At 34.3% G+C, this 22,127-nt stretch overlaps 1 protein-coding gene across 9 annotated transcripts in view; it reads left to right on the plus strand.

The window, feature by feature from the left end:
- Window positions 1-22,127, plus strand: part of LOC130448867 (signal-induced proliferation-associated 1-like protein 1) — a 96,209-nt gene that overhangs the window by 58,225 nt on the left and 15,857 nt on the right. For 5 of the 9 annotated variants that reach the window (XM_056786421.1, XM_056786427.1, XM_056786422.1 and 2 more), the window contains exons 2-9: window positions 240-412; window positions 1,943-2,196; window positions 3,791-4,135; window positions 6,023-6,185; window positions 8,416-8,603; window positions 18,519-18,639; window positions 20,685-20,913; window positions 21,810-21,966. In XM_056786421.1, the coding sequence (XP_056642399.1) occupies window positions 249-412; window positions 1,943-2,196; window positions 3,791-4,135; window positions 6,023-6,185; window positions 8,416-8,603; window positions 18,519-18,639; window positions 20,685-20,913; window positions 21,810-21,966 (1,621 nt within the window). In that variant the 5' untranslated portion in view covers window positions 240-248. The remainder of the gene's footprint in view (window positions 1-239; window positions 413-1,942; window positions 2,197-3,790; window positions 4,136-6,022; window positions 6,186-8,415; window positions 8,604-18,518; window positions 18,640-20,684; window positions 20,914-21,809; window positions 21,967-22,127) is intronic. The other 4 variants (XM_056786424.1, XM_056786428.1, XM_056786431.1 and 1 more) reach the window with 1 other exon arrangement.

Here is a 22,127-nt window from a genome sequence, read left to right on the forward strand (position 1 = left end):
TACGGCCTAGTTTAATGGTACCCAATAACTTACTGTTGATAACGAAGGAACAGATTCACCCAGAGTAGAATCTAGTTCATCTTTTCTATTAGTTGGACTAATGCCTAAACTTGAAACAGTGTAATTTTTTGAAGCAACTACCGCCATTTCTAGGACTGGCCAGGTACTTCTGCTGAGACCATACTCGTGATATATTTTTGGAGAGTCTATAAACGTATTAAATCTAGTTTTTGTTACAGCGTGATGGGATGATCGGCCTGCAAGAATGTGGGCCCGCGCCGCCTAGAGCGCCGCTCTCAACAGCAGCGCCACCGACCGGCAACAGAATTCGAGACAGAACCGCCCAGGCTGTAGACTACTATAACACTCATGTTCATCGAGCTTGGAATAACGTGGGACTCACCAACAATAGGTTGGTACTAAATCATTTTCATTTATGCAAAATTTAATAAATAATCTAAGAGTATCTGCAGGTGCAGCTTCTCCAATGATATCAATGCTATGATTGTCTCACCTTAAATTCATTGAACCAACCTTCCGATACTTGAAATCCTTAATCTGAACATTCACCACCACAACCACCATCAAGTTTTTTAAAATGTATGTCTTCTTCTGAACTATTGGACCATTTAGTAGCACCATATTTTGGTTGCGGCCTTCGATCCATAATGACAACGCTAAAATTTTTTCCATTGCTGGATCACGAACTCGTATCTGGGTCATGAGATAAAAATTACTAGAGGCAACCAAACAACAGAACTGTCTCGAAGAACGACCCTAGGATGGGCTTCGTTTGGTACATTGCGAGATGTGTTCAAAGGAGATGTGCAAATCGACCTTAAGAGAAAAGCATTTAACCAATGCGTCCTCCCAGTCCTGACATATGGCGCGGAGACCCTGACATTAACTAGAAGATCAATACTTAAATTGCAAATTACACAGCGTAAAATGGAAAGGACTATGCTTGGCATCACTATGAGGGATGGGATAAGGAAGGTCGAATTGCGCAGACAATCTGGAGTTAAAGATATCATAGATACAAGATAACCGATGGACAAAAAGAATTCTAGATTGGAGATCGAGAACAGGCAGACGAAATCCAGGAAGACCCCCTACGAGATGGACTGACGATATTAAAAGAATACGAACAAATTGGGTAGCAACCGCTCAGAGCAGAGAAAACTGGTAGCATTTGGAGGAGGCTTATGACCAGCAGTGGTCGAGATAAGGCTGAATGATGATGATCTCATAAGATATATTTTACTTTTTTATTAGTTCATTAGAAGACGCAATTAGAAATAATATTGGATTGGATAACTATTAGAAGATTAGAAGGAAGCGCAAATAAGGGTCTTTTACGGTATTCTGATTTCGAAATTTGGTATATGGGTTTAGATGTTGATTTTAAATAATTACCAATACTTTTTTTTATTATTTTTGTCATATAAAAGGTACATTAAATATGTTTTTTGTAAACCTATTTCTTATGGTGCGCTTCGACTCATTTTAGAGTTATCCTTATCACTTCAAACCATTACAAAAACTTTGTCTACTGTCAGAAATACTTTTCTAAAGAAGAGATTCTTGGAATCAAAATAAAACATAATTTCTGAATTTAACGAAACTTATTAAGAAACAAATCTTAAAACACGGCTATGTAATCTTAAAAACACAGAGCTTTTGGTCTGTCCAAACCTTTTTCTATAGTTATAGAAAACCAATAAAAGACGAAGACCTTGTATTAGTTCATATACGTTTATGAAAATTTTAAGGAATACTTAGATTATTTCGTAATAATTTTGTATTAGAAAACTGGTATTATTACTCTATCGTGCTTAAATAGTTGAATGTTTTCCAATTGGAGACAACAAATGTACTTTTACTTATTAATTAATATTCGAATTCAGTTATTTTGAACAATAAATTTCAATTTAAATTCAAGGTCTTCCTTCAACGACAGGCATCATCATCATCCAGCCCCCAGGAAACCACAACTGTATGCTCCCGAGCATCTCTGCCGCAGCAATTCTAGTTTAGAACTCCTTGAACATAACGGTCGACCGTCGAATTCGAACTCTCCTCTCTTGAAGAGGGAATATGGTAGTCACGGATCGATAGACGTTATTGATAGGCAACATCCAGGAATACAGGTTAACAATGAATTCTTCAAGATGTTGCAGGACTACAGACCTGCAGGTAAGACGAAATAACACTGAAAATGAAATAGGTAAGAATCAGAGATTTAGTGTTATCTTAATTATATAATAATTTAAAATTAAAAACAAAATAGTTTGCAATTATTAGTTTGTACAATGGCTTACTTTTTGTCAAAACTCAAAAAAGTGAAGTTATTCAGATACATGCCAAAATACTGTCGGTAAAATAGAAGTAGGCTAAACATGATAACGAAGTGAGTCTGCGCTCTTTTATTTGTCTTTAAATGTTACATCGTCTGGTCCTTCGAGCCGGATACCAGGATTGCTACTCCAGTTTTGAGACAAATAAAAGTAAATATTCGTAATTGGATAGGGTTTTACTGTTTTTCAAAAAATTCTTCATCAATATCAATATACTTTTGCATGCGTTTGAACCAATTATTGTCGTATTTTTTCCATTCCGATTGAGGTACCTCCAAAACATGTGATTCGAACGCATTTATTCTATTTATTTTTGATCTGCAGTAATAAGGATAAATTATTGGGTGCCAATACGGCGACGTTTCGACTGTTCAAAAATGTTTCAACTGATGTGTGATATCTCGCATTTGTCGTGGTGGAGAATGATTCGTCTTCAGCGATTGGTTTCCCTGATTTTTTCGAACATATCTGACAAACAAATTCTGGCGTAAAATACAGAATTGACCGTTCTCTGTTGCCCTAATGGAACGGTGACGACATGTCCAGTTATTCCGAAAAAACAGGCGACAATTTGCATCGTGCGCGAACAACTTTTGTTGGATTTGACTCGTCTTACAAGATACATATAGTCGATTCTTGTTTAGCTTCTGGTTCATTTGCATAGAGCCATGATTCGTCCTCTGTCACCATCTTATAGATCTTTAGAAGAATTTTTCTCAGTATTTCTTTGTACCAATCGACACTAGCTATTTTTGAGCGGTATCCAACGTGAACAAACCTTTTTGACAGCCAAATGTTCATCTTGCAATATCAGTTTACGCACAGTATCGATTTTTTATGCCCCAACAGCCGATTTTGAACGGCCCTCACGATATTTGCACGATTGAATTTGCAAAACTAGCGAAACATGGTAGCTCGAGATGGTGTTTTATCACCAAAAGTCGAAGGGAATTTATCGGTACGCTGCTGTTGTTTCAAGTATCTTCTTTTTCTTCCTCTTTCAATAGGACCAGGTCCTGTTCAATCATGTACATTTGGCCCACTTCCTGGATCTTCCTGAGAAGCTGAACTCCAGCTCTCGTACCACTTCTTTGGAGGTCTGCCTACAGGTCTGCGTGTGTTCGTTCTCTGAGTTTTGGCCCACTTTGCCCATCTGCATTCTTTCTACATGATCGCTCCTGACCCATCTCACGCCCAATTCTTCTCTTATATCATCACTTCTTAATAGGTCCCTGAGGGTGACTCCCTTGATGTTAAAAATGTGAAACTCGATTATGGCAATGTCAAATTTGACAAATTCACATCAGTGTTGTCATATCTTAAAAATTAAGTAGCAACCCTCGAATGAACGCATTGGAGAGAGAGTGAGAGAGTAATTGTTTGATAGTTTGTATTAAGTCGAGTGAGTTTGTTCGATTGAATTCATTTTACAGGTTTGGTAAGCATCGATCAACGTTCACCGGGACCCTCGGAGTACCTTCGGGGCAAGGTAGAAGGAAATGCGGATGATCAATCAGCACAAAGCCCCAAACAAAAAAATAGACTAAAAAAACATTTCTGGGCGAACGGTAGTGTCCCATCTAATAATTCAAAAATATCGAAACAGACTATGGATGACAGTGTAGTGAGTAGTAGTTCTTCGGTATGTGTTTCCGCCGAAAGTGAGGAAATCGCGAGGAGACGCGCTTTTACCCATTACGATTGTCAATCATTGACTACAAATTTAAATTACGCCGTTAGATTGAGGAAGAACCTGTTAGCCAAAAGGAGGAATACAGGTGAGTCTTACGGATATTGATCGCTAACTCTTATTATACTAGTTCACAAACAAAACTTTTTTTTTCATATTTGTATTTTCAATGTTTCGATATTAGTTCGTTTCAAAAACATACCATTTATACGTTTACCTTATTCTTTAGAAAGTTTTCTCTAGTTTGGATTATCAGTAATTTAATGAGCCATTAAATTTAACGACATTACACAAAAATTCATAATCAAATAACTTTTATCTGAATTTAATAATTAGTCCAGTTATCTTAGGCCAAATTAGGTGAATATATCAGAAAATCGAGCTTAACAATAAAAATAAAACTAAGTTTTACGAAAGTTAAATCTGTTAAGCCAAAAATAATTAATTAGATTTCTCCCTAGAATTGCAACTTACACGCAATAAAAATGGCACCAAATCGATAAAATTGCAAGTGCGAGATCTTGCATCAAACAATCAGATCAACTTCATCTGCGCATGATTTTGATCAAGAAATATTGCGTCTTGCATTGTATTGCACGTTATCTTGCAAAAAAGTTCAAAAAGGTAACAGAACAGCCAATATTTCGAAAACTTGCACAGCGGAAAATTTCGTAACCTGGCATTTAATTAGTGTTTTATTTTTCTCTTATTGTTTTATTTTGTCTACTCATATTGCTCTGTGACCTGTGAGAATGTGTGCACCAATTTTGCACACACTTATGGAACGTTAAAATTTCCTTTTGCCGCACACATTCTTGTCAAACACGATTACCGACATTTTCGATATTTTCGTCCGTTTTTGACATATGCGATCTGAACGTGATTTATCTTAAACCACTCAAAAACATTCATTGTTATATAATTGTTTCAATAATCAATGAATTATAAGTTTCATGAAAAATTTCACAATAATTTGTTGCTAAACAAAAAATGAGTCCCTATACAAAAGAAAGACACGGCTACACTGATTTGTTTAATGCTATACAACTATCACACCACGTATAAATAAATATTATAAAAATAATGAAACGAGAATTGATGGATCTAGGATATACTTTAAACTTTAAACTAGGAGGTAGTCTAAAGGTGATATCAGATGGTTCACTTTTCGGTTCATTCGGATGAATGAACCGAAAAGTGATTGTTCTCTTTTTTTTTATTCCACCCTTACAAGGTACACACAAAATGACACAAAAATGAACTTTACGCGCTCATTTCCTCGAATATGTCGTCAAACGAATTCGAGTGAACGTTCTCTTCGTGTTCATACGATTTTTCGTTCATTCGGAGTGCGAGTGATTGATGCCGAATGCCGAATGCCGAAATCCAACATCGCTGGATTGGTGCACTAATAAATAATAAAGTGATTAATGAATTTATTAGGCATCAATCACTCGCACTCAGAATGAACGAAAAATCGTATGAACACGAAGAGAACGTTCACTCGAATTCGTTTGATGACATAAAGTTCATTTTTTTGTCATTTTGTGTGTGTCTTGTGAGCGTGGAATGAAAAAAAGAGAGAACATTCATTTGAGTGATCATTCATCCGAATGAACCGAAAAGTGAACCGTCTGGTATCACCTTAACATAAAAAGTCGAAAAGCGAAATTTCCATCCCGGCGAGAGAAAAAACATTCAAAACTTTTTTTCTTTACTGCTAGATTACTTTCAATTATCAATTTCAAGGCTGCTATTTTGTAATAAATTGGTGAAAATCGAGGTTATGATTTTTAGAGAAAATAATGGCACGTTGATATGTGTAAACATGTGATTTTTTTTTTAAAATCCCTTGAATGTCTTGATAAAAAAAATTTTATTTACTTTTTACACATTTTTTTTTGCATGCTGCACCAACAATTATAAAATTTTTGGTGAAGCTTTAATCGAAACAATATTGTTTTAAAACGAATAGCTACAGGTGCTTCAGCTGCTTCTGTGATGGTCCGTTCTTCCACGCCGGATGGAGAAAACGAGGACGATTGTGGAGATGGTCAACGAAACGATCTAGTGGAAAATTGCCCGTTTTTCAGAAACGAAATCGGAGGAGAAGAAGAAAGAATAGTCAGTCTATCAAGGTATTGTTCACAAAGGAATTTATTAAAAATAAAGTTTAAATTATAACTTAACTACATTATAGATTTAATTTAAACTTCGTAAAATTGTTTTGCGAAAATTTTGACTTATACGAATGCCCCGGCTGGCATTTTCATATCCGATCTGTACAGAATTTGGTGATGTACTAATTGCGGGCCCCCGTTTCCAAGCTCAAACATCGTGTACCTTATCGATGCTGTTTTATGTAGCAAGCTCTGGGACTAATTCGATGTTGAGGTTCACGCTTTTGCTAAGAGAGAACATCGACATATCCAAATTTTTCAAGCCTAAAGAGTCTTCTGTCTTCTCACAAGATGATAACATAAAACTTTTAGTACAAGCCCCTGATGAACGTTTATTGCAATTAAAGTAACTTTTCCCATTTCATGAAAACCTTAATTTCAATTTCAAGCTGTTTTGGCAATAGAAGTAGCCGGTACTTGTGATTATGGATCCCTCTATGGATACAAAAAATTTTAGTTCAAAATATTCATAATAATGGTCAACCTCTTCGAATACATCCGGGAAATGTGGACCAGCGATATTCAATCTACAACATAGGAACTCAAATGTCCTAATTTAACTACTACGTGAACTAAACAACTCTAGAGGACTATCCAACAGACCAGTGGCGTAGCGTGCTTTGGAGGGGCCCTGTATCAAAATTTGTTGGGGGCCCAAATGAAGGGTAAAATTTTCTCACAAAAGAAACAAAAATGCTTGCATTAAATTGATTATAAGTTATGGCTACATCTTAGAAATTGAGCTAACCAAACCTTTTTTTCGGCAAATTGATTTATTAAATCATCTATAGCTCATGACGATTTCAGTTTTTTCTAACAAGTCTGGAAGCCATTCCTGCCCCATCGAAGTCCTTAGGTAATTTTTTATCAGTTTTAATTTTGAAAAACTCCTTTCAACTGTTGCTGTTACTACCTCTGGAAAACTTAATGCAAAGTGATTGAATTTTATCAGCCATAATTCCATGAGTTCCTTAATGGAATGAATTTTTTGAATTTCAAATTTTTAGCATGTTTTCAGACCAATTAATTGTATATAAAGATTAACTGAATATTTAGCCGACAATTTTCCGGAAGCATTTTTTATCACTTCGTTTGAAAAAGATAGGAGTTTCTCCGGTTGTAATACTTTAACATATTACTCAGGTCACAAAGGCTCTAAAATCTTTGTTTAGTTTGAGAAATTAATATATCTAAACAGCAATAGTATACATTGACTTTGAAATATAATTCCGGGTCTGAAATTCTCTCATCTTGTGATAACTCATCAAAAAAACGCTTCGTTATCTTTAGTCTTTTATTTTTAAAAACAGTTGTTACTTTCCACTCTTTTGCTCAATCTCTGTACTCATTCAGCATCTCATTGAATGAATTTTGATTTCTAATTTCGCCCAGTCTATTCAAAAGATTACTTCATAAAGTACTAGCTTTCTGTAAATCATTATTTTCATGCTGTAGAGCTTTAGAAACAGGATTAATGATTTCAAATAGTAAAGAAAAAAATGTGACAAGTACTAAGAAAAATCTATAGTTTGTGTACGGCATTTAGCATTGAAAAGGCTTAGCGGGTTAAAAGTATTTACAAGATAACACACTTGGATTCGCAGTGATTAACCCGGGAAAAAAGAGAAGTAAAAACTGTATAGGCACGTATGACAGTTTTTTTTTATATATTTTTCCCGGGAAACACGAGTTACATTGGGGATAACATTTGTTTACACACGTTTGGGGCCTCTGTATCCCGAGGGCCCAGTATCATTGATACGGCTGATACGGCGGTGGCTACGTTCCTGCAACAGATTTAACAAAAGAGAAGATAACTATCATCAACAATAACCAATCCGAAACAAGTGGAAGCTAGGGAAAATCGTATTAAAGCCTGGAATTTTATTTATTACACAAATTTAGTAGCTCCCGAACTATCAAATTAACTCATAGATTCTTGTAATTCTGATTGATGATTGAACTCATACTGAATACACTGTTCACACTACCACTACACCAACACTGTCTGAAGCGCTCTTCAATAACCAAGTAATCGCCTTCAGCGATTAGTAAACTGTTCACCTTAAGTCTCTGGAGACGACAATTTGGTTACGTCAGACAGTGTAATTGTGAGTGTCGGTGTAGTGGTTGTGTAAACAGTGTGTTTAATATGAATATCATCAATCACCATATTTTTGTTTTGTAGATTACAGAATGGACAAAACCGAAAACCTCTTCATCGTCCTCCTTTGGCGTATGGCGTGGCTGTTTTAGAATTTCCTTCTGGCGAAACTCACTGGAGACATTCGACTTGTCCTTACCAAAGGTTTCCTAGACCAATAGAAAATGTTGATCAAGGTGCGCTGTATTATAGGAAATTCTTCGTCGGACAAGGTGAGATAGTCTTTTATTAACACGATTCTCTTTGTTTCACCTGTATGTTTGACTAAATTCTGAATGCTAAGAAGAAATGAAAGCTTCAGATTAATAGAATGTTTAGAACTATATTTAAATTGAACCTTAGAAATGATGATTAAGGTAGTTGCAGCTTCTGCTTCTTGCTTATAATTTAATACATTGTTTATAATGTTAAGATTTTGATCTGTTGAAAATTCCGTCAGAGATTATACCAACGATACCAAGTGCTCGAATTAAATTAAATCTCCATTTACTAAGTACTTGGATTGGCTTGGACACCAACGTTTGAGTTATGGCTTAACACATATTTTTAGCCTTGATAAAGATCAAATAAAAGATCGAAACGCTGGAATTTGAAAAAAAAAACTCTTGGACTTGAGTCCTCAACAAGCAACACCATTCGAAATGTATGATAATTTTTCTACCAATCGGTACCTGCTCATACAATTGAAAAATTTGGTTAGGACATCCTCAAAATTATTAGAAAAAGAACCACGCGGTTTTTACGATTATAGGTTTGACAATCAAGGCGTGGTTTCTCTTCGTCATCATCGATACGAACCACGACTATATTGAGCGACTAGGATGAGCTAGTCGTTAGAGCTGTGCCAAATAAATGTTCCTCAACCAAATCTGCATATGGGAGGAGTTGATCATCAATATTGGTTAATGGGAAAATATGCAAATCAGAGGCAAAAATAGTACTGGTCAATATTTGACCATGAGAAAGTGGGTGTAAATTTTACTCACAGCCGATCAAAAACAACAACGTATTGATGATTCAGGACAGTGTTTGGCCATGTTTACACCTAATAAATCAGATTTTTTGCGTCGATATGCGACAATGGATGAAACATGGATCCATCACTTCACTCCGGAATCAAAATGATTATCATCTGCAGCAGGTGAACCATGTCCGAAGCGTCCAAAGGCAACACAGTCAGCTGGGAAGGTTATGGCTATCTCCAAAAGGGTGAAATCATTAATAGCGAATACTACATAGAGTTCTTGAGTCGTTTTAACCCTTAAACAGGAACACCGGTCTTTTTAGCACGGTTTATTTTTATTTCGCTCCAGTAGAGCTCGCACTGTTTTACTGTTGGGCTTGAGGTTCTAGAAGAGTCTCAGTGTGTTTCCAGTCGAAGTAGAAAGTGCGTAAGTTTTCGAATTCACCAACCTCCGCGGTCATAGTGCACGATTTTCAAAGACGAACAGGCTCACAAGCCGGTATTCTTGTTAAGGTAAGTGATTATGCCGGTCTCTCATACCAATAAAACAAAAGTTGAGAGATAAAAGCTCATTTTGGCTTTTTGATTCTGCCGTGCATTTACAAGTCGTCCAGAGAATCTCTAAAATCCCTGTTTTCAACTCGTCCCTGGTTAAATTGAACGAATTACACTTCGAATTGCTTCCTCATCCACCGTATAGCCCATATCTGGCCCACAGTAACTACTAATCTCAAAAAAATGCTCGCCGGTAAGAAATTCAGCTCAAATGAAGAAGCCTGAAGCCTATTTTGAAGCAAAAGACAAATCCTTCTACGAGTGCGGCATCGAGAAGTTGAGAGAAGCGTTGGAATGATGATTGTATTGCTCATTAATAAATAAAATATATTTTTTTAATGTCTGTTTTCCACCTATCGTCTATCGTATCTAAATTATTGATATCGAAGTAACTAAATATTTACGGATTCCCTTATCCGTCGTATCAAATAGTGAATTCAATGGCGGTATGCTAATATATTCGAAACGTTGTATCTAAAATTCAAATTCACGGCATGCGGTCGGTTGGCATGAATGGATTTGGTCTATGGTTCGCAGTTACTTACCTACTTAAAATGCTCGCGTCAAACGCGTCTGGCGTTCGTATTTATTCTGCATACCAATTAGCAGTATTTATATTTTCTAAGAAAAATAAAAACCTCGAGTATGATAATATTATAATAACTGTGTCCGCAAACATGGAATGAGTCATTTTTCTACAGGAATGCAAATAAATATAGTTTGAATAAACTGAAAACTTTGTTCCCAATTTCTCGTACATCGAGCGCTTTGTTCCATATTTCTCGTACGTCGAGCGCTTTGTTCCCTATTTCTCGTACATCGAGCGTTATGTTCCATATTTCTCGTACATCGAGCGCTTTGTTCCCTATTCCTCGTACATCGAGCGCTTTGTTCCATATTTGCCCTAGTATTTTTCATTCATTAATGTTTCAAACTTATTTTAATAATTACTTTTAACTCTTTAGTTTGATGTGTTTTAAAAGCGTATTTTTCAGTTTTTCTAAACCATATTTATTTTTCAAATTCTGTTACCGGAAGGATGGTTTCCCTTATAATATACTAATTATAAATTTTTTTGAAAAAAAGATAAACAAAATAAATTCTGATTGAAAAGAAGAAGGATGATTTCATCTTCTCATGATAACATTCAAACCAACTAAATTGATAATAATAATATCTATTATAATAATTATAATTTTACAATATTACTTAGACAACAAAACATGGCAGGGCGTGCGAGATGAAAGACGTTAAAAAATTTTTTCTAATCAAACCATTACGCTGGAAATTATTGATACCTCCTGTATAAAATATTTGTCTATGACGCTCCCCGCCATATCTTAAGCATATTTTTTGTATGGCCCGTTTGATCATATTAACACCTCGCCTATTTTTTAATTGATACCACCCTCGTATAGTAGCTTCGTTGCTTATATACTTACAACTCGTCGAAACTTGTACCGATCCATCAAGGTGTAGTTGGTAAGGTTTTCGAAGTGCTTAAATTCCAATACGGAGATCGGAGGTTAGAATCCTCTGTAGAACGAAATTTTTATTAAGTAAGCCACTTTTTCTTAGTCTTAGTGTAATCAACGTAGAATTCCAAAATCGAAATTTACTTAAAACACTACAACTTACTTAAAATGTTCACTTTTGATAGATTTTTTTTTTCATAAATCGTCTAAACTTAGGTCTCCTTTGATTCAAAATTGATTTCAAAAAACCGAGAAAAATTGAAACTTCTACCTATTTCGGTCTTTATCAAAATATGACTTGACAGTGACAATTTGCATAATTATATTAATCAATAGAACACTTACATTACATTAATATAAAAATTCAAATTTGTTTTAACCACAAAAAATAGTTTTTTAGATATACTATGGTTTGTTAATGCAGTTTTATTTTTTTATCGTATTGATGACCTTTTAATCTATTTTCTGAATACTGAGATGTCTGTCTTATGTTTAATCATTACAAGGTACTTTATACACAATATAACTTCTTTTGTTTTCGAGTTTTGAGCTTAATTCGTTGAGACCATCCTGCAGAATTATTTATTTATCATTCGGAGATTAGTTTAAATTTTTACTGCAAAATTTGTTCGAAACAAGAAAATAGAACATTTTTTTTGTATCCGGCAAGTAGAAATCGCGTACTTGTGCTTAATTGAAAATGATAAAAATTGCATCAATTTTGAAAGGGTTTTAGGAAAACCTCGGGAAAGTTAGTTAAAACAGTTTTGCGGTAGCATTTCCAAAAAACATTGGTTGGAAAATAAACTGGAGGTCTTGACAAACACATTGTACTTTAATGCTTTCTACGATGATTTTCAAATAATTTTGTTTTCCTTTATTGCAATAATTCTATATTGGTGGTAAAATGAAAAGGCAATCTTAGATCACGGCTTTCAGTCGCGTTTTCTGAGAAAACGACTAATTGTACGCAAAAAGGGCAAGAAATCTTTTTTGTAGAAAATTCATAGAAAATTCATACTCAACGTTTCTTTCTAAGTGTTACCGGTATTCGAAATATAATCAAAAATGCAGTTTCTTGTGTTAAATTCAAATTTTTTTTGTGTAATATCCGATAAGAAATATTTTTTCCTCAAATAGTTATTATGGTACAATAGCTTTCCACCTCAAAATATTATTTTCCTTCATTCGTTTTGATATGAGTATGAAAAATTTCTACGTTATTAAATAGAATAATATTATAGGTTATGTTTGAGTAATATAATGATTCTATTGGTGAATAGTGATAGTTGTACACATCGTCTAACTCATGTTTCATTTCTATACTTAACGATGGTAGTATTTAAAATTGCGGTGTTGTCAGCTCTAACAACTCTCGTTTCGTGACATCTCGAAATATATAGAGTGCCCCTCCTGTACTCAAACTTCTGCCAATACTATTTGTTATCGTGGAATCGAAGAACGAAGTATTAAGATACTAATTCATATTTTAGGTGGAAAAATAGATGAAATTAACTATCGATTATTGTGCGAAACATTTAAAACACCAACAAAAATTATTTGCCAGGAAATAACCCTACTTTTATGAAAAATACTGAAAGAGGAAGGCCCTAGTATAATCTCTGGATTATCATTTTTATGCAAATGCAGAAACGGAATGTATGAAATAAATGAGGATAGCAAGAAACCTGAATCCTTCCCCTACAACTGACGAATTTGTTTATAACGATTTTAATTCATATGTGTCTTCTTGAAAATGATTTTTTCTGAACTTCCCTTTCAAATTTTTGTCTTACAGAAAATATCTCGGTGCGTCGCAGTATTTATAACCATAAAATCAAACCGGAACTCAAATTGCAAATTGAAATGATGTCTATACATCAAATTTAACTTTGGTCTGATAGTTATTTTAAGCACAACCATCTGGAACATTTAGGAAATCTATTTTGATGAAATTGTATAAACATACACGACTGTAAATGTCGAAAGTTTATCCATTCACATTAACGAACATCCCACCGATTAATAAAAAAGTTATTTTATTTTATATCGCATGCGATATGGAAAAACAAATAAAATCGCTTCGATATTTTAGTATAAATATTATACAGTGTGTCGCGTACAAGCTACTCATTTTGTTTGAGTCTCATTTTTTGACATACTGTTGAGGAAGTCCTAAAAAAGACCTAAATAAGTGCCATCGATGAGGATTGATCTGGGCTAACAGCAGGAATACTCAAAGATTGCGTACGGCCAAGATAGAGTACAGCTGGAAGTTAGCGAAGATCGTATAAAACTTGTTATGTTTGACAAGAGTGTGACAAGGCCTGACCCTTTCCTCAGCAGAATATGGCAAGATAAGAAAACCTAAACCTATACCAACCTATTTTTATTTAACAACATTTGTGGGGTGTATACATTCGTGAGCAAAAAATCTCAGGCGTGACTCCTGCAATCGCAAGTCACTAGCGAAAAAACTGAAGAGGAAATTGTATTTTTCTTGGTAAAATCTTAAAGCTAACGAGACATTATCTTAAAAATTATATAAAATAATTGTAGTAATGTTTCTTGTTCTCACAGTTCAACAATATCTTATGATCGTTAACCACCCATTTCATGCCTGTTTCCAATAGTGCCAATTAGGGGTAACTGACCGTTATAAAAGGTTTACCACCCGACCAACCACTATCAGTAAGCTAACAAACGTCAACTGATATACATCTCCGGTAACAACAAACAAGGATCCTATCTGAAAACGGACACAACAAGTGATAAAGCTGCTCAAGCGATCACCCTATTGCGACAAGGCCAGTGTCAGCAGGAAGTGGCGAGTGAGCTGAACAGGAGTCAGTCTGCTGCTTCAAGATTTTACTGTCGTTACCATTTTCTTGCATATCCGAGAGAGATAGCCGATTCAGTGTCAGCCCATCGCTGACTGCTGTCTAACAAGATCTCAGAGAAACGCGAGGAGTGACTGTGAGTGGTTGGACAGTCAGAAGAAGACTAAGCCAGCTAACCTTGAGCCGAAAAGCCCGCAGACTAGCACCAGCCCACCCAGCATCCCGTCTACTATTTGCCAGAGGACACGTTAATTGGACTGCCAAACAATGGGATTCCGTTTTCTTCTTAGACGAAAGCAGGTGGTCATAAGACAGGATTATTCTACAGAAGACCTTCCCGCAGTGTTGTATAAATGAAAACGTGGCTTTTGGAAAAAGTTTTTGGATAGTTTCGACAGAAATACAACGAAGAAATGTTAGGAGATCACGTCGTTTCCTACTCCAATACTTATAAGATGATTGCAGAAATCAAAATAGCAAAATGCACTTTTGATTCTATTTCGAATACCGGTAACACTTAGAGAGAAACGTTTCTTATAGAATGAATTTTCTACAAAAAAGATTTCTTGCCCTTTTGCCGTAAAATTAGTCGTTTTCTCAGAAAACGCGACTGAAAGCCGGGATCTAAGATTGCCTTTCCATTTTCTCTCCAATGTAGAATTATTGCGATAAAGGAAAACAACATTATTTGAAAATCATCGTAGGAAGCATCAAAGTACAATGTGTTTGTCAAGACCTCCAGTTTATTTTCCAACCAATGTTTTTTGGAAACGCTACCGCAAAACTGTTTTAACTAACTTTCCCGAGGTTTTCCTGATACCTTCCCTGATGCAATTTTCAATCAAGTTATTTTTATAATTTTCAATTAAGCACAAGTACGCAATTCCTACTTGCCGGAGACATAAAAAATTGAGTTTCACGATCCCCTATTTTCTTGTCTCGAACAAATTTCCCGGAGATTTGTAGTGAAAATTTAAACTAATCTCCGAATGATAAATAAATAATTCTACAGGATGGTCTCAACGAATTAAGCTCAAAACTCGAAAACAAAAGAAGTTATATTGTGTATAAAGTAACTTGTAATGATTATAACGCTGTTAAACATAAGACAGACATCTCAATATTCAGAAAATAGATTAAAAGGTCATCAATTCGATAAAAAAATTAAACTGCATCAACAAATCATAAAATATCTAAAAAACTATTTTTTGTGGTTAAAAAAATTTTTTCTCAGATTTTTGAATCAAAGGACCTAAGTTCAGACGATTTATGAAAAAAAAACATATCAAAAGGTCTAAGAAGTGAAAATTTTAAGTAAGTTGTAGTGTTTCAAGTAAATTTCGATTTTGGAATTCTACGTTGATTACACTTTTTCGACTAAGAAAAATTTCGTTCGACAAAGAATTCTAACCTCCGATATCCGTACTGGAGCACTTCGACAACCTTACTAACTACACCGTAATGGCTCGGTACAAGTTTCGACGAGATGTAGGTATATAAGCAGCGAAGCCATTATACGAGGGTAGCATCAATTGAAAAATAGGCGAGATGTTAATATGGTCCAACGGGCCATACAAAAAATATACTTAAAATATGGTGGGGAAATATTTCGGAGAGTCAAATCTTTTGGAACCAATTTTCTATCAAAATAGATCTAAAATCGAGACTATTTATCAATCGTATTCATATTTCTTATTATTTTTTTTCTCTTTTAATTAATTCATAACCACAACTTAATCATAAAAAAAGAAATATTCTATTTTAAACTAAATTACCTGTTAATTCGAATAAATAACTAGAGTGAATTTCCAGAATTATCATTTAAATAATTATTTCGAAACGTTCGCTCTACAAAAACAACTTTGATTTATTTACTACAGAATTCTACAAATTCCAGTTTCTAAATTCGTGTCAGTGTCTCAAGAATAATTTAACAAATCCAGGTAGCGAAAAATAAACTACTCGTTTGGAACCTTGACAGAAACGTAGAGACGAGATGCCGTTGATTTATATGAAAATAACTTTTACTTGACATAGTATCAATGTCAATGTCTTCGTGCACATTAAGCATCACATATCAATAACATTCCACAGCCGGAGGAGAATATTTTTTTAACACTATTCAATAATTTTATTTCATATTTCGAGAAGTAAAACATTGATAAGGAGAAATTTTATTCGATTATTGTTACGTAAATATACAGTATGTGTTAACGTGTTTGTATCATTAATTTTAATACCGATTTCTATGATAATTGATACTTTAATGGAAATTTTCATAAAACAACTATTTTCTTGTGGAAAAATAATAATTTTGGTGAAAAAAAATTAGAAAGAATTTTCGTTAATAAGTTTCTCATCCCTGATTTAGTCTACGGTTGTGGTATAACGTTTCAAGCTTCTAGAATCCGTCTAAATTATCTACGTCTACCGATCGTATCATTCGGCGAAAAATTATGAGGCTGAGCAGACCAGGGAAGAATAGTGACGGTACAGTCTTCCCAAAAACGTATTTTACATTTTGATAGTCCCTGAAGATACGGGAGTGCAACGAGTTTTAGCAAATTGGCAAACCAGCTACGTTTAGTTTGCCGTCAATTAAGACAAAAGGTGATCTGTCACCAGAACGGTTATTGCATAGCTATCTACATAGGAACACGGAGCACAATCTTCATCTACCTACTTCATGTTAAAAATTAGTTAAAGGCTCATAACTGTACCATGCTAAAAAAATGCGCAATCATTAGCCAATTGAAATCAAATCTATAACATCTTTTCTCGCATTTCACAAGGCATATTTAGGGCAAAGTTCAAAATACTTATTTTCCAAGGAAATTTAATACTCTACAAAAAAGGCTTCTTAACATTTTCAATTTAATTCACTCCTTTCAAAGTTATTTGACTTGAATATTGAAAATCACCTTTTTTTGTTGAATCACTAATTTTTTTAAAAATAAACAAGAAATTGATAAAATTATAGAATAAAAATACCCCAAATTTTTAATAGAAAACAACGACATCAACGTTTATCCTGTCCAAAAAGGGGCCCAAATATTAAAATAACAGGTTATTTCTAAGAATAAATCACAACAACTTCTCAAACCTGCACCTTATAGGCAACAGGCCTACGAGGTCGGTTTGTTTCCATGCAACAAGCTTTTGGAATACGTTATGAAATTTGTTCGAACATTATCAATATCTCCTTGGGTTATTGTGTCCTCCTTTCTTGCTACGATACTGGAGAAACCAGTGTTTATAGCTGATCCATCATTCCCACTTCTTTTGAAAAGTCTATAATGTAGGATGGCTTTAATTGCCTTCGTCTTCTATTTCAAGCGCTCCCAGTTGTGGTGCTCTGGAGTTCCTTACTGTTTCACACTTCGAGAAAATGTGGATAGAGGTTTCGTCCTCTGTGCAACAAAATCTGCACGTCGCATTATCTGCTAAATCTAGCGTCTTCAGGTATTTGTTGAGGCGAAAGTACCTCAATAGAACTCCTGTTAGTATTCGTAGATTGTTCTTACTTAGGTTGATACGTTCAGCAGATCTACTCTGGTTATATTTTCCCAGAAGAGTCTTTTCCTGTCTCGGCCCTTGTAGGTTGTCCCAATAATTGATTTTGCTCCTATTTACCTTCTTTTCCAGCAATTTTTCCATTGTTCTGTAGCTGATATCACGGAAAGGTTCGGGTCCCATGAAGGGGACCCTAACTAGTTTAATTTTTCAAGGCAATCCCAAACTAGTTTGGATGATATTAGAGCTTAGAGCTGCTTGATGATGATCTCTTGTTTGCGATAGTTCTTCTCTGCATTGAACTGAACACATTACATGCTTGGTGCGCTGCCCAGCTTTTTAGAGTGTTTGGTTCTGGGGCCGTACACTCCTATTCCAGTTACGTCTGGTGTAAACATATGATATATATGAGTGTCAAATATAAAAGGTTAAAAATATTAAGCTTCACATGCTTTATTTAATCAAAATATAATATTAGAAACAAAGATATTTCCTCCTTAAGTAATTGTTCTAAGTTTGAAAAGTATTTGAGGTTGTCAAAGTATCTCAAAACTCAAATCAAATCATAACGCGAGATTGCGGATTCATCCACAAACAAACAACGAAGCAAAGCGAACGAAACAATGTAAAAACTTGACGATAAATTTCTAACAAGAAGATTATCATGTGTAATTGAAATATACTTGAATATTTAAATGACGATTGCATTTTTCGAGTTATGTTAATTTAATCGTCATGATACGCCTATGATATTACATATCCGTTACCATTTCCTTTCAGAGCACCAGAACTGGTTTGGAATGGACGAACAGCTCGGACCTGTGGTCATATCCATAAAACGAGAAAAAGTTGTACATCCTGAGAATCAAATAACAACAACACTTATACAATATCAATATAGGTAAGATAAAATTTCGAGATGATTCATTGGGAACTTCTTTAAAACGGTCGATTCAAAAAATTCATCTTGTAAAAATCTTTTTTTTTTTTCATAATGTGTTAACTAAGATTTTTCATTAAAGAATTCTACATTGTATAATTGTTATTTTATGTCACATAATCCTTTCTTGTAGATAAATCGTGTTGAGTTTAGGTTTCTTCTGTTTGAAAATTAGTTATCAGGTAAAAATTTTGACCTTTCGACCTATTTCGGTCTTTATCAAAATATGACTTGACAGTGACAATTTGCGTAATTATTTTAGTCAATAGATCACCCGCAACAAGGATATCGAGATAAAAATTTGTGTGACGCGAAAAAAGTTTGACATTTTGACAGTTTGTATAAACACATCAGCAAATGTAGATATACAATCTTATATTAAAAGTACAATAGGTTCCTTGTATACTTTTTTTATACCTTAACTACGTTTAGACACACTCTATTTTTTAATTTTTTCAAATGGTATACTAGTTTATAAAAAAAATAAATTTAAATACCTAAATGACGCGCCAAAACGCATTTGTTGTTACATGACTGAACGTGACGTAGAAAGTAAGTAAACAGCACTGAAAGGTTTAATCAAAACATAACCTTCAAAGCTATCATCTTTATGACTACATTTTAATAAAGTTCAAGCAAGAAAAATGTGATAATGATGTTACTATAAAAAAGTCTAACTAGTAGTACTTACGTATCTGCTTTTACTCCACGTATTTCAGCCGAAGTAAATAATTGATTATAAACAAAGAATGTAGCAATCATGAATGCAGCTACCTTAGGTAAATTGTCCATTCTGGTTTCGATAAATCCTATTTCGGCTATCGTTTCAATTAGGATAGTCTTTGAAACCCTTAAAAAACACAAATCGGGCTAAACAACCAATTACCTCCACTCACAACAACAGTATTTACTTACTTTCTACGTCACAATCTCAATAACCAATAGAAACATGTTTTCTGTCACGTGTTATTATTCAGATCATCAATTTCTATTTGTGATTTGTAATATTTTAAGTTATAATACAATTCAACCTAAATTCATAAATTTTTAAATATGTTAACTACCACTGCAAGGACCCTATGTGCATTGCATGAATGACACGTTCCTTAAACTATTTAGTACAACAGTTGAATTTTTTTGTGTTGAAAACAATATAATTTAATGATGTTCCAGGTTAATGTCTTTTTTTACTGTTACACTCTCGTATACCTACGAGTTCATTCTGAAACATTCATTACTTTGAACCTCTATGATCAAACTTAAATCGAATCACTAGTTTTCTAACAATCTCAGATACCACACTATAAGCAACTGGTGAAAAACCACACTGTATAGATAATACTAGAGTATAAGCTGACTTTACAGTTTAAACGTTACATTGCGTGGGGTGGCGTGGCGTGCTGCTAGTGGGTTTCGACTTTTTTTATTCGTACTTAACGATGTTAAATTGAATAAAAAATTAAATTAGTTCTTGAAAGAAGTGATTTTAACAATAAATTCACGTTCAATCCAAAAATTCGTTGGAAACAAGACAGTAAACAAAGCTCACGTCAAATTCAATGTTTATTACGGTCAGTTAATAACGTTACGTTAATTATACCGTTGTCCCCTTTTACGATTACTACTATCAATTTAAAGAAACTGTTACGTATGTCTTGTGGAGAAGACAATCGATCTTATGTTTGATTTCTATTAATAGAAGAAGATGTAGTAGAAAATATGTCTTCGATAAATCTTAGATTAATTAAATTAAGTTAATCTTAGATAAATCACCGCATTTAGTTTGAGTAACCCTTATACTCTCTGTTCAGTCAGAGGATGATAACTCTTTAGACAGTATAAAAAAATAATAATAGTACATTGACTAAGCAATAAATATATAAACCACAAATCCAATATGAAAAGGTCTAGGAAGTAAAAAGTTGAAGAAAATTATCCAATTCCTTAGATAATATTCAGGTAATTCATAGACAAAAAGATTAAAAAATGTCTTATATTTTTTATAGGTTAGTTGTGAGGACATCAGAACTCCAAACTCTCCGAGGAGCCGTCTTGGAAGATGCTATTCCGAATATTAAATCTTCCAGTAATCCAAAAACTCTCAATACCAAAGAAGTACTCGAATATGTAGTTCCAGAAATTCAATTAAGTTGTTTGAAGCTCGGCATACAAAATCAACATGTCACAGAACAAATTTTGAAATTGGACGAGCAAGGTCTTACCAATCATTATAAGGTAAACGGTTTTTAATTTAAATACATGGTAACTTCAGCATAACACCCATTTTTTACCCTAAAGAAATTTCACATTAATAATGCACATGGAATGAGGGAGTGATTGACCAAATTTTGTTCCGCAGAAACATCTACATTTGGAGGTATGGGAGTTCGAATTTGAGGTCTTTTACTGGGGGAAGGGGATGATGGTTGCCAATTTCGGGAGGGTTTGCTCAGCTGATGAAAATGCGAGAAACCAATAAGGTGCTTCGTAAAGTTATAACACTGAAATGAGGCTATGGATAATAAGGTGTGGGCATGCACGGGCACCAGTCCAACCTAAGTTATCTTAACCTAACCTAATCTAATCAAATCTAGCTTAGATTACAGATGTCTCCTCCCTGGAACCAACTTCAAGATTTAACTTCCTTCTTGACCACATTATGTGTCAAAGGCGATGTTTTTAAGAGGGATAAGGACATATTTATGTAGGGTTGCGAGTTGTAAGTGCCTCCCTCATTTAAGACCACCCACTACCACTCCCCAGACCTAGGAGGTGCTGTCATCTCGGGGCAAAAATTCGGATGGACCTAAGAAAACTTCAGTTGCCTATATATCCACTATTTTTCTAGTTTCTGCAGGATCAAATTCACACTGTGTAGGCATTGAAATATTATTATAAAGGAAAAGTGATTAAATTACATTATGTAGTATTTTGACAAAAGTTTCTGAAACTAGTGTGTAAACAATGATTGAATCAAACGATATTAACACTTCAAAGTGTTAGACCAGAAGAAGAACCAAAATAAAATGGGAGGTATAACCAAACATATCATTCATCTTACAGTATTAAATTATAAGAGCATTGTTGAATGAATATGCCAAATTATTCTAATAACAATGAATTTTATTCAGGTGGGTATAATGTATTGTAAGGCCGATCAGAATACAGAAGAAGAAATGTACAATAACGAAGAAGCAGGTCCTGCCTTTTTGGAGTTTTTAGAAACAATTGGACAAACAGTGAGATTGAACGGATTCGATAAATACAAGGCTGGATTGGACAACAAAAGTGAGTTCATATTAATATTAAAATATTTTTAGACAAATAAAATTAGTGCATGTTAAGAATGTAGGAAAATGGTCCTAGAAGTATTTCAATAAAGAAAACACAAAAATTTTGGAAAATAATATATTTATTTTTCAACATTCATAGATTCATATACTTTTTCC

This window comes from Diorhabda sublineata, chromosome 9, assembly GCF_026230105.1.
Source record: "Diorhabda sublineata isolate icDioSubl1.1 chromosome 9, icDioSubl1.1, whole genome shotgun sequence".
Classification (NCBI taxonomy): domain Eukaryota; kingdom Metazoa; phylum Arthropoda; class Insecta; order Coleoptera; family Chrysomelidae; genus Diorhabda; species Diorhabda sublineata.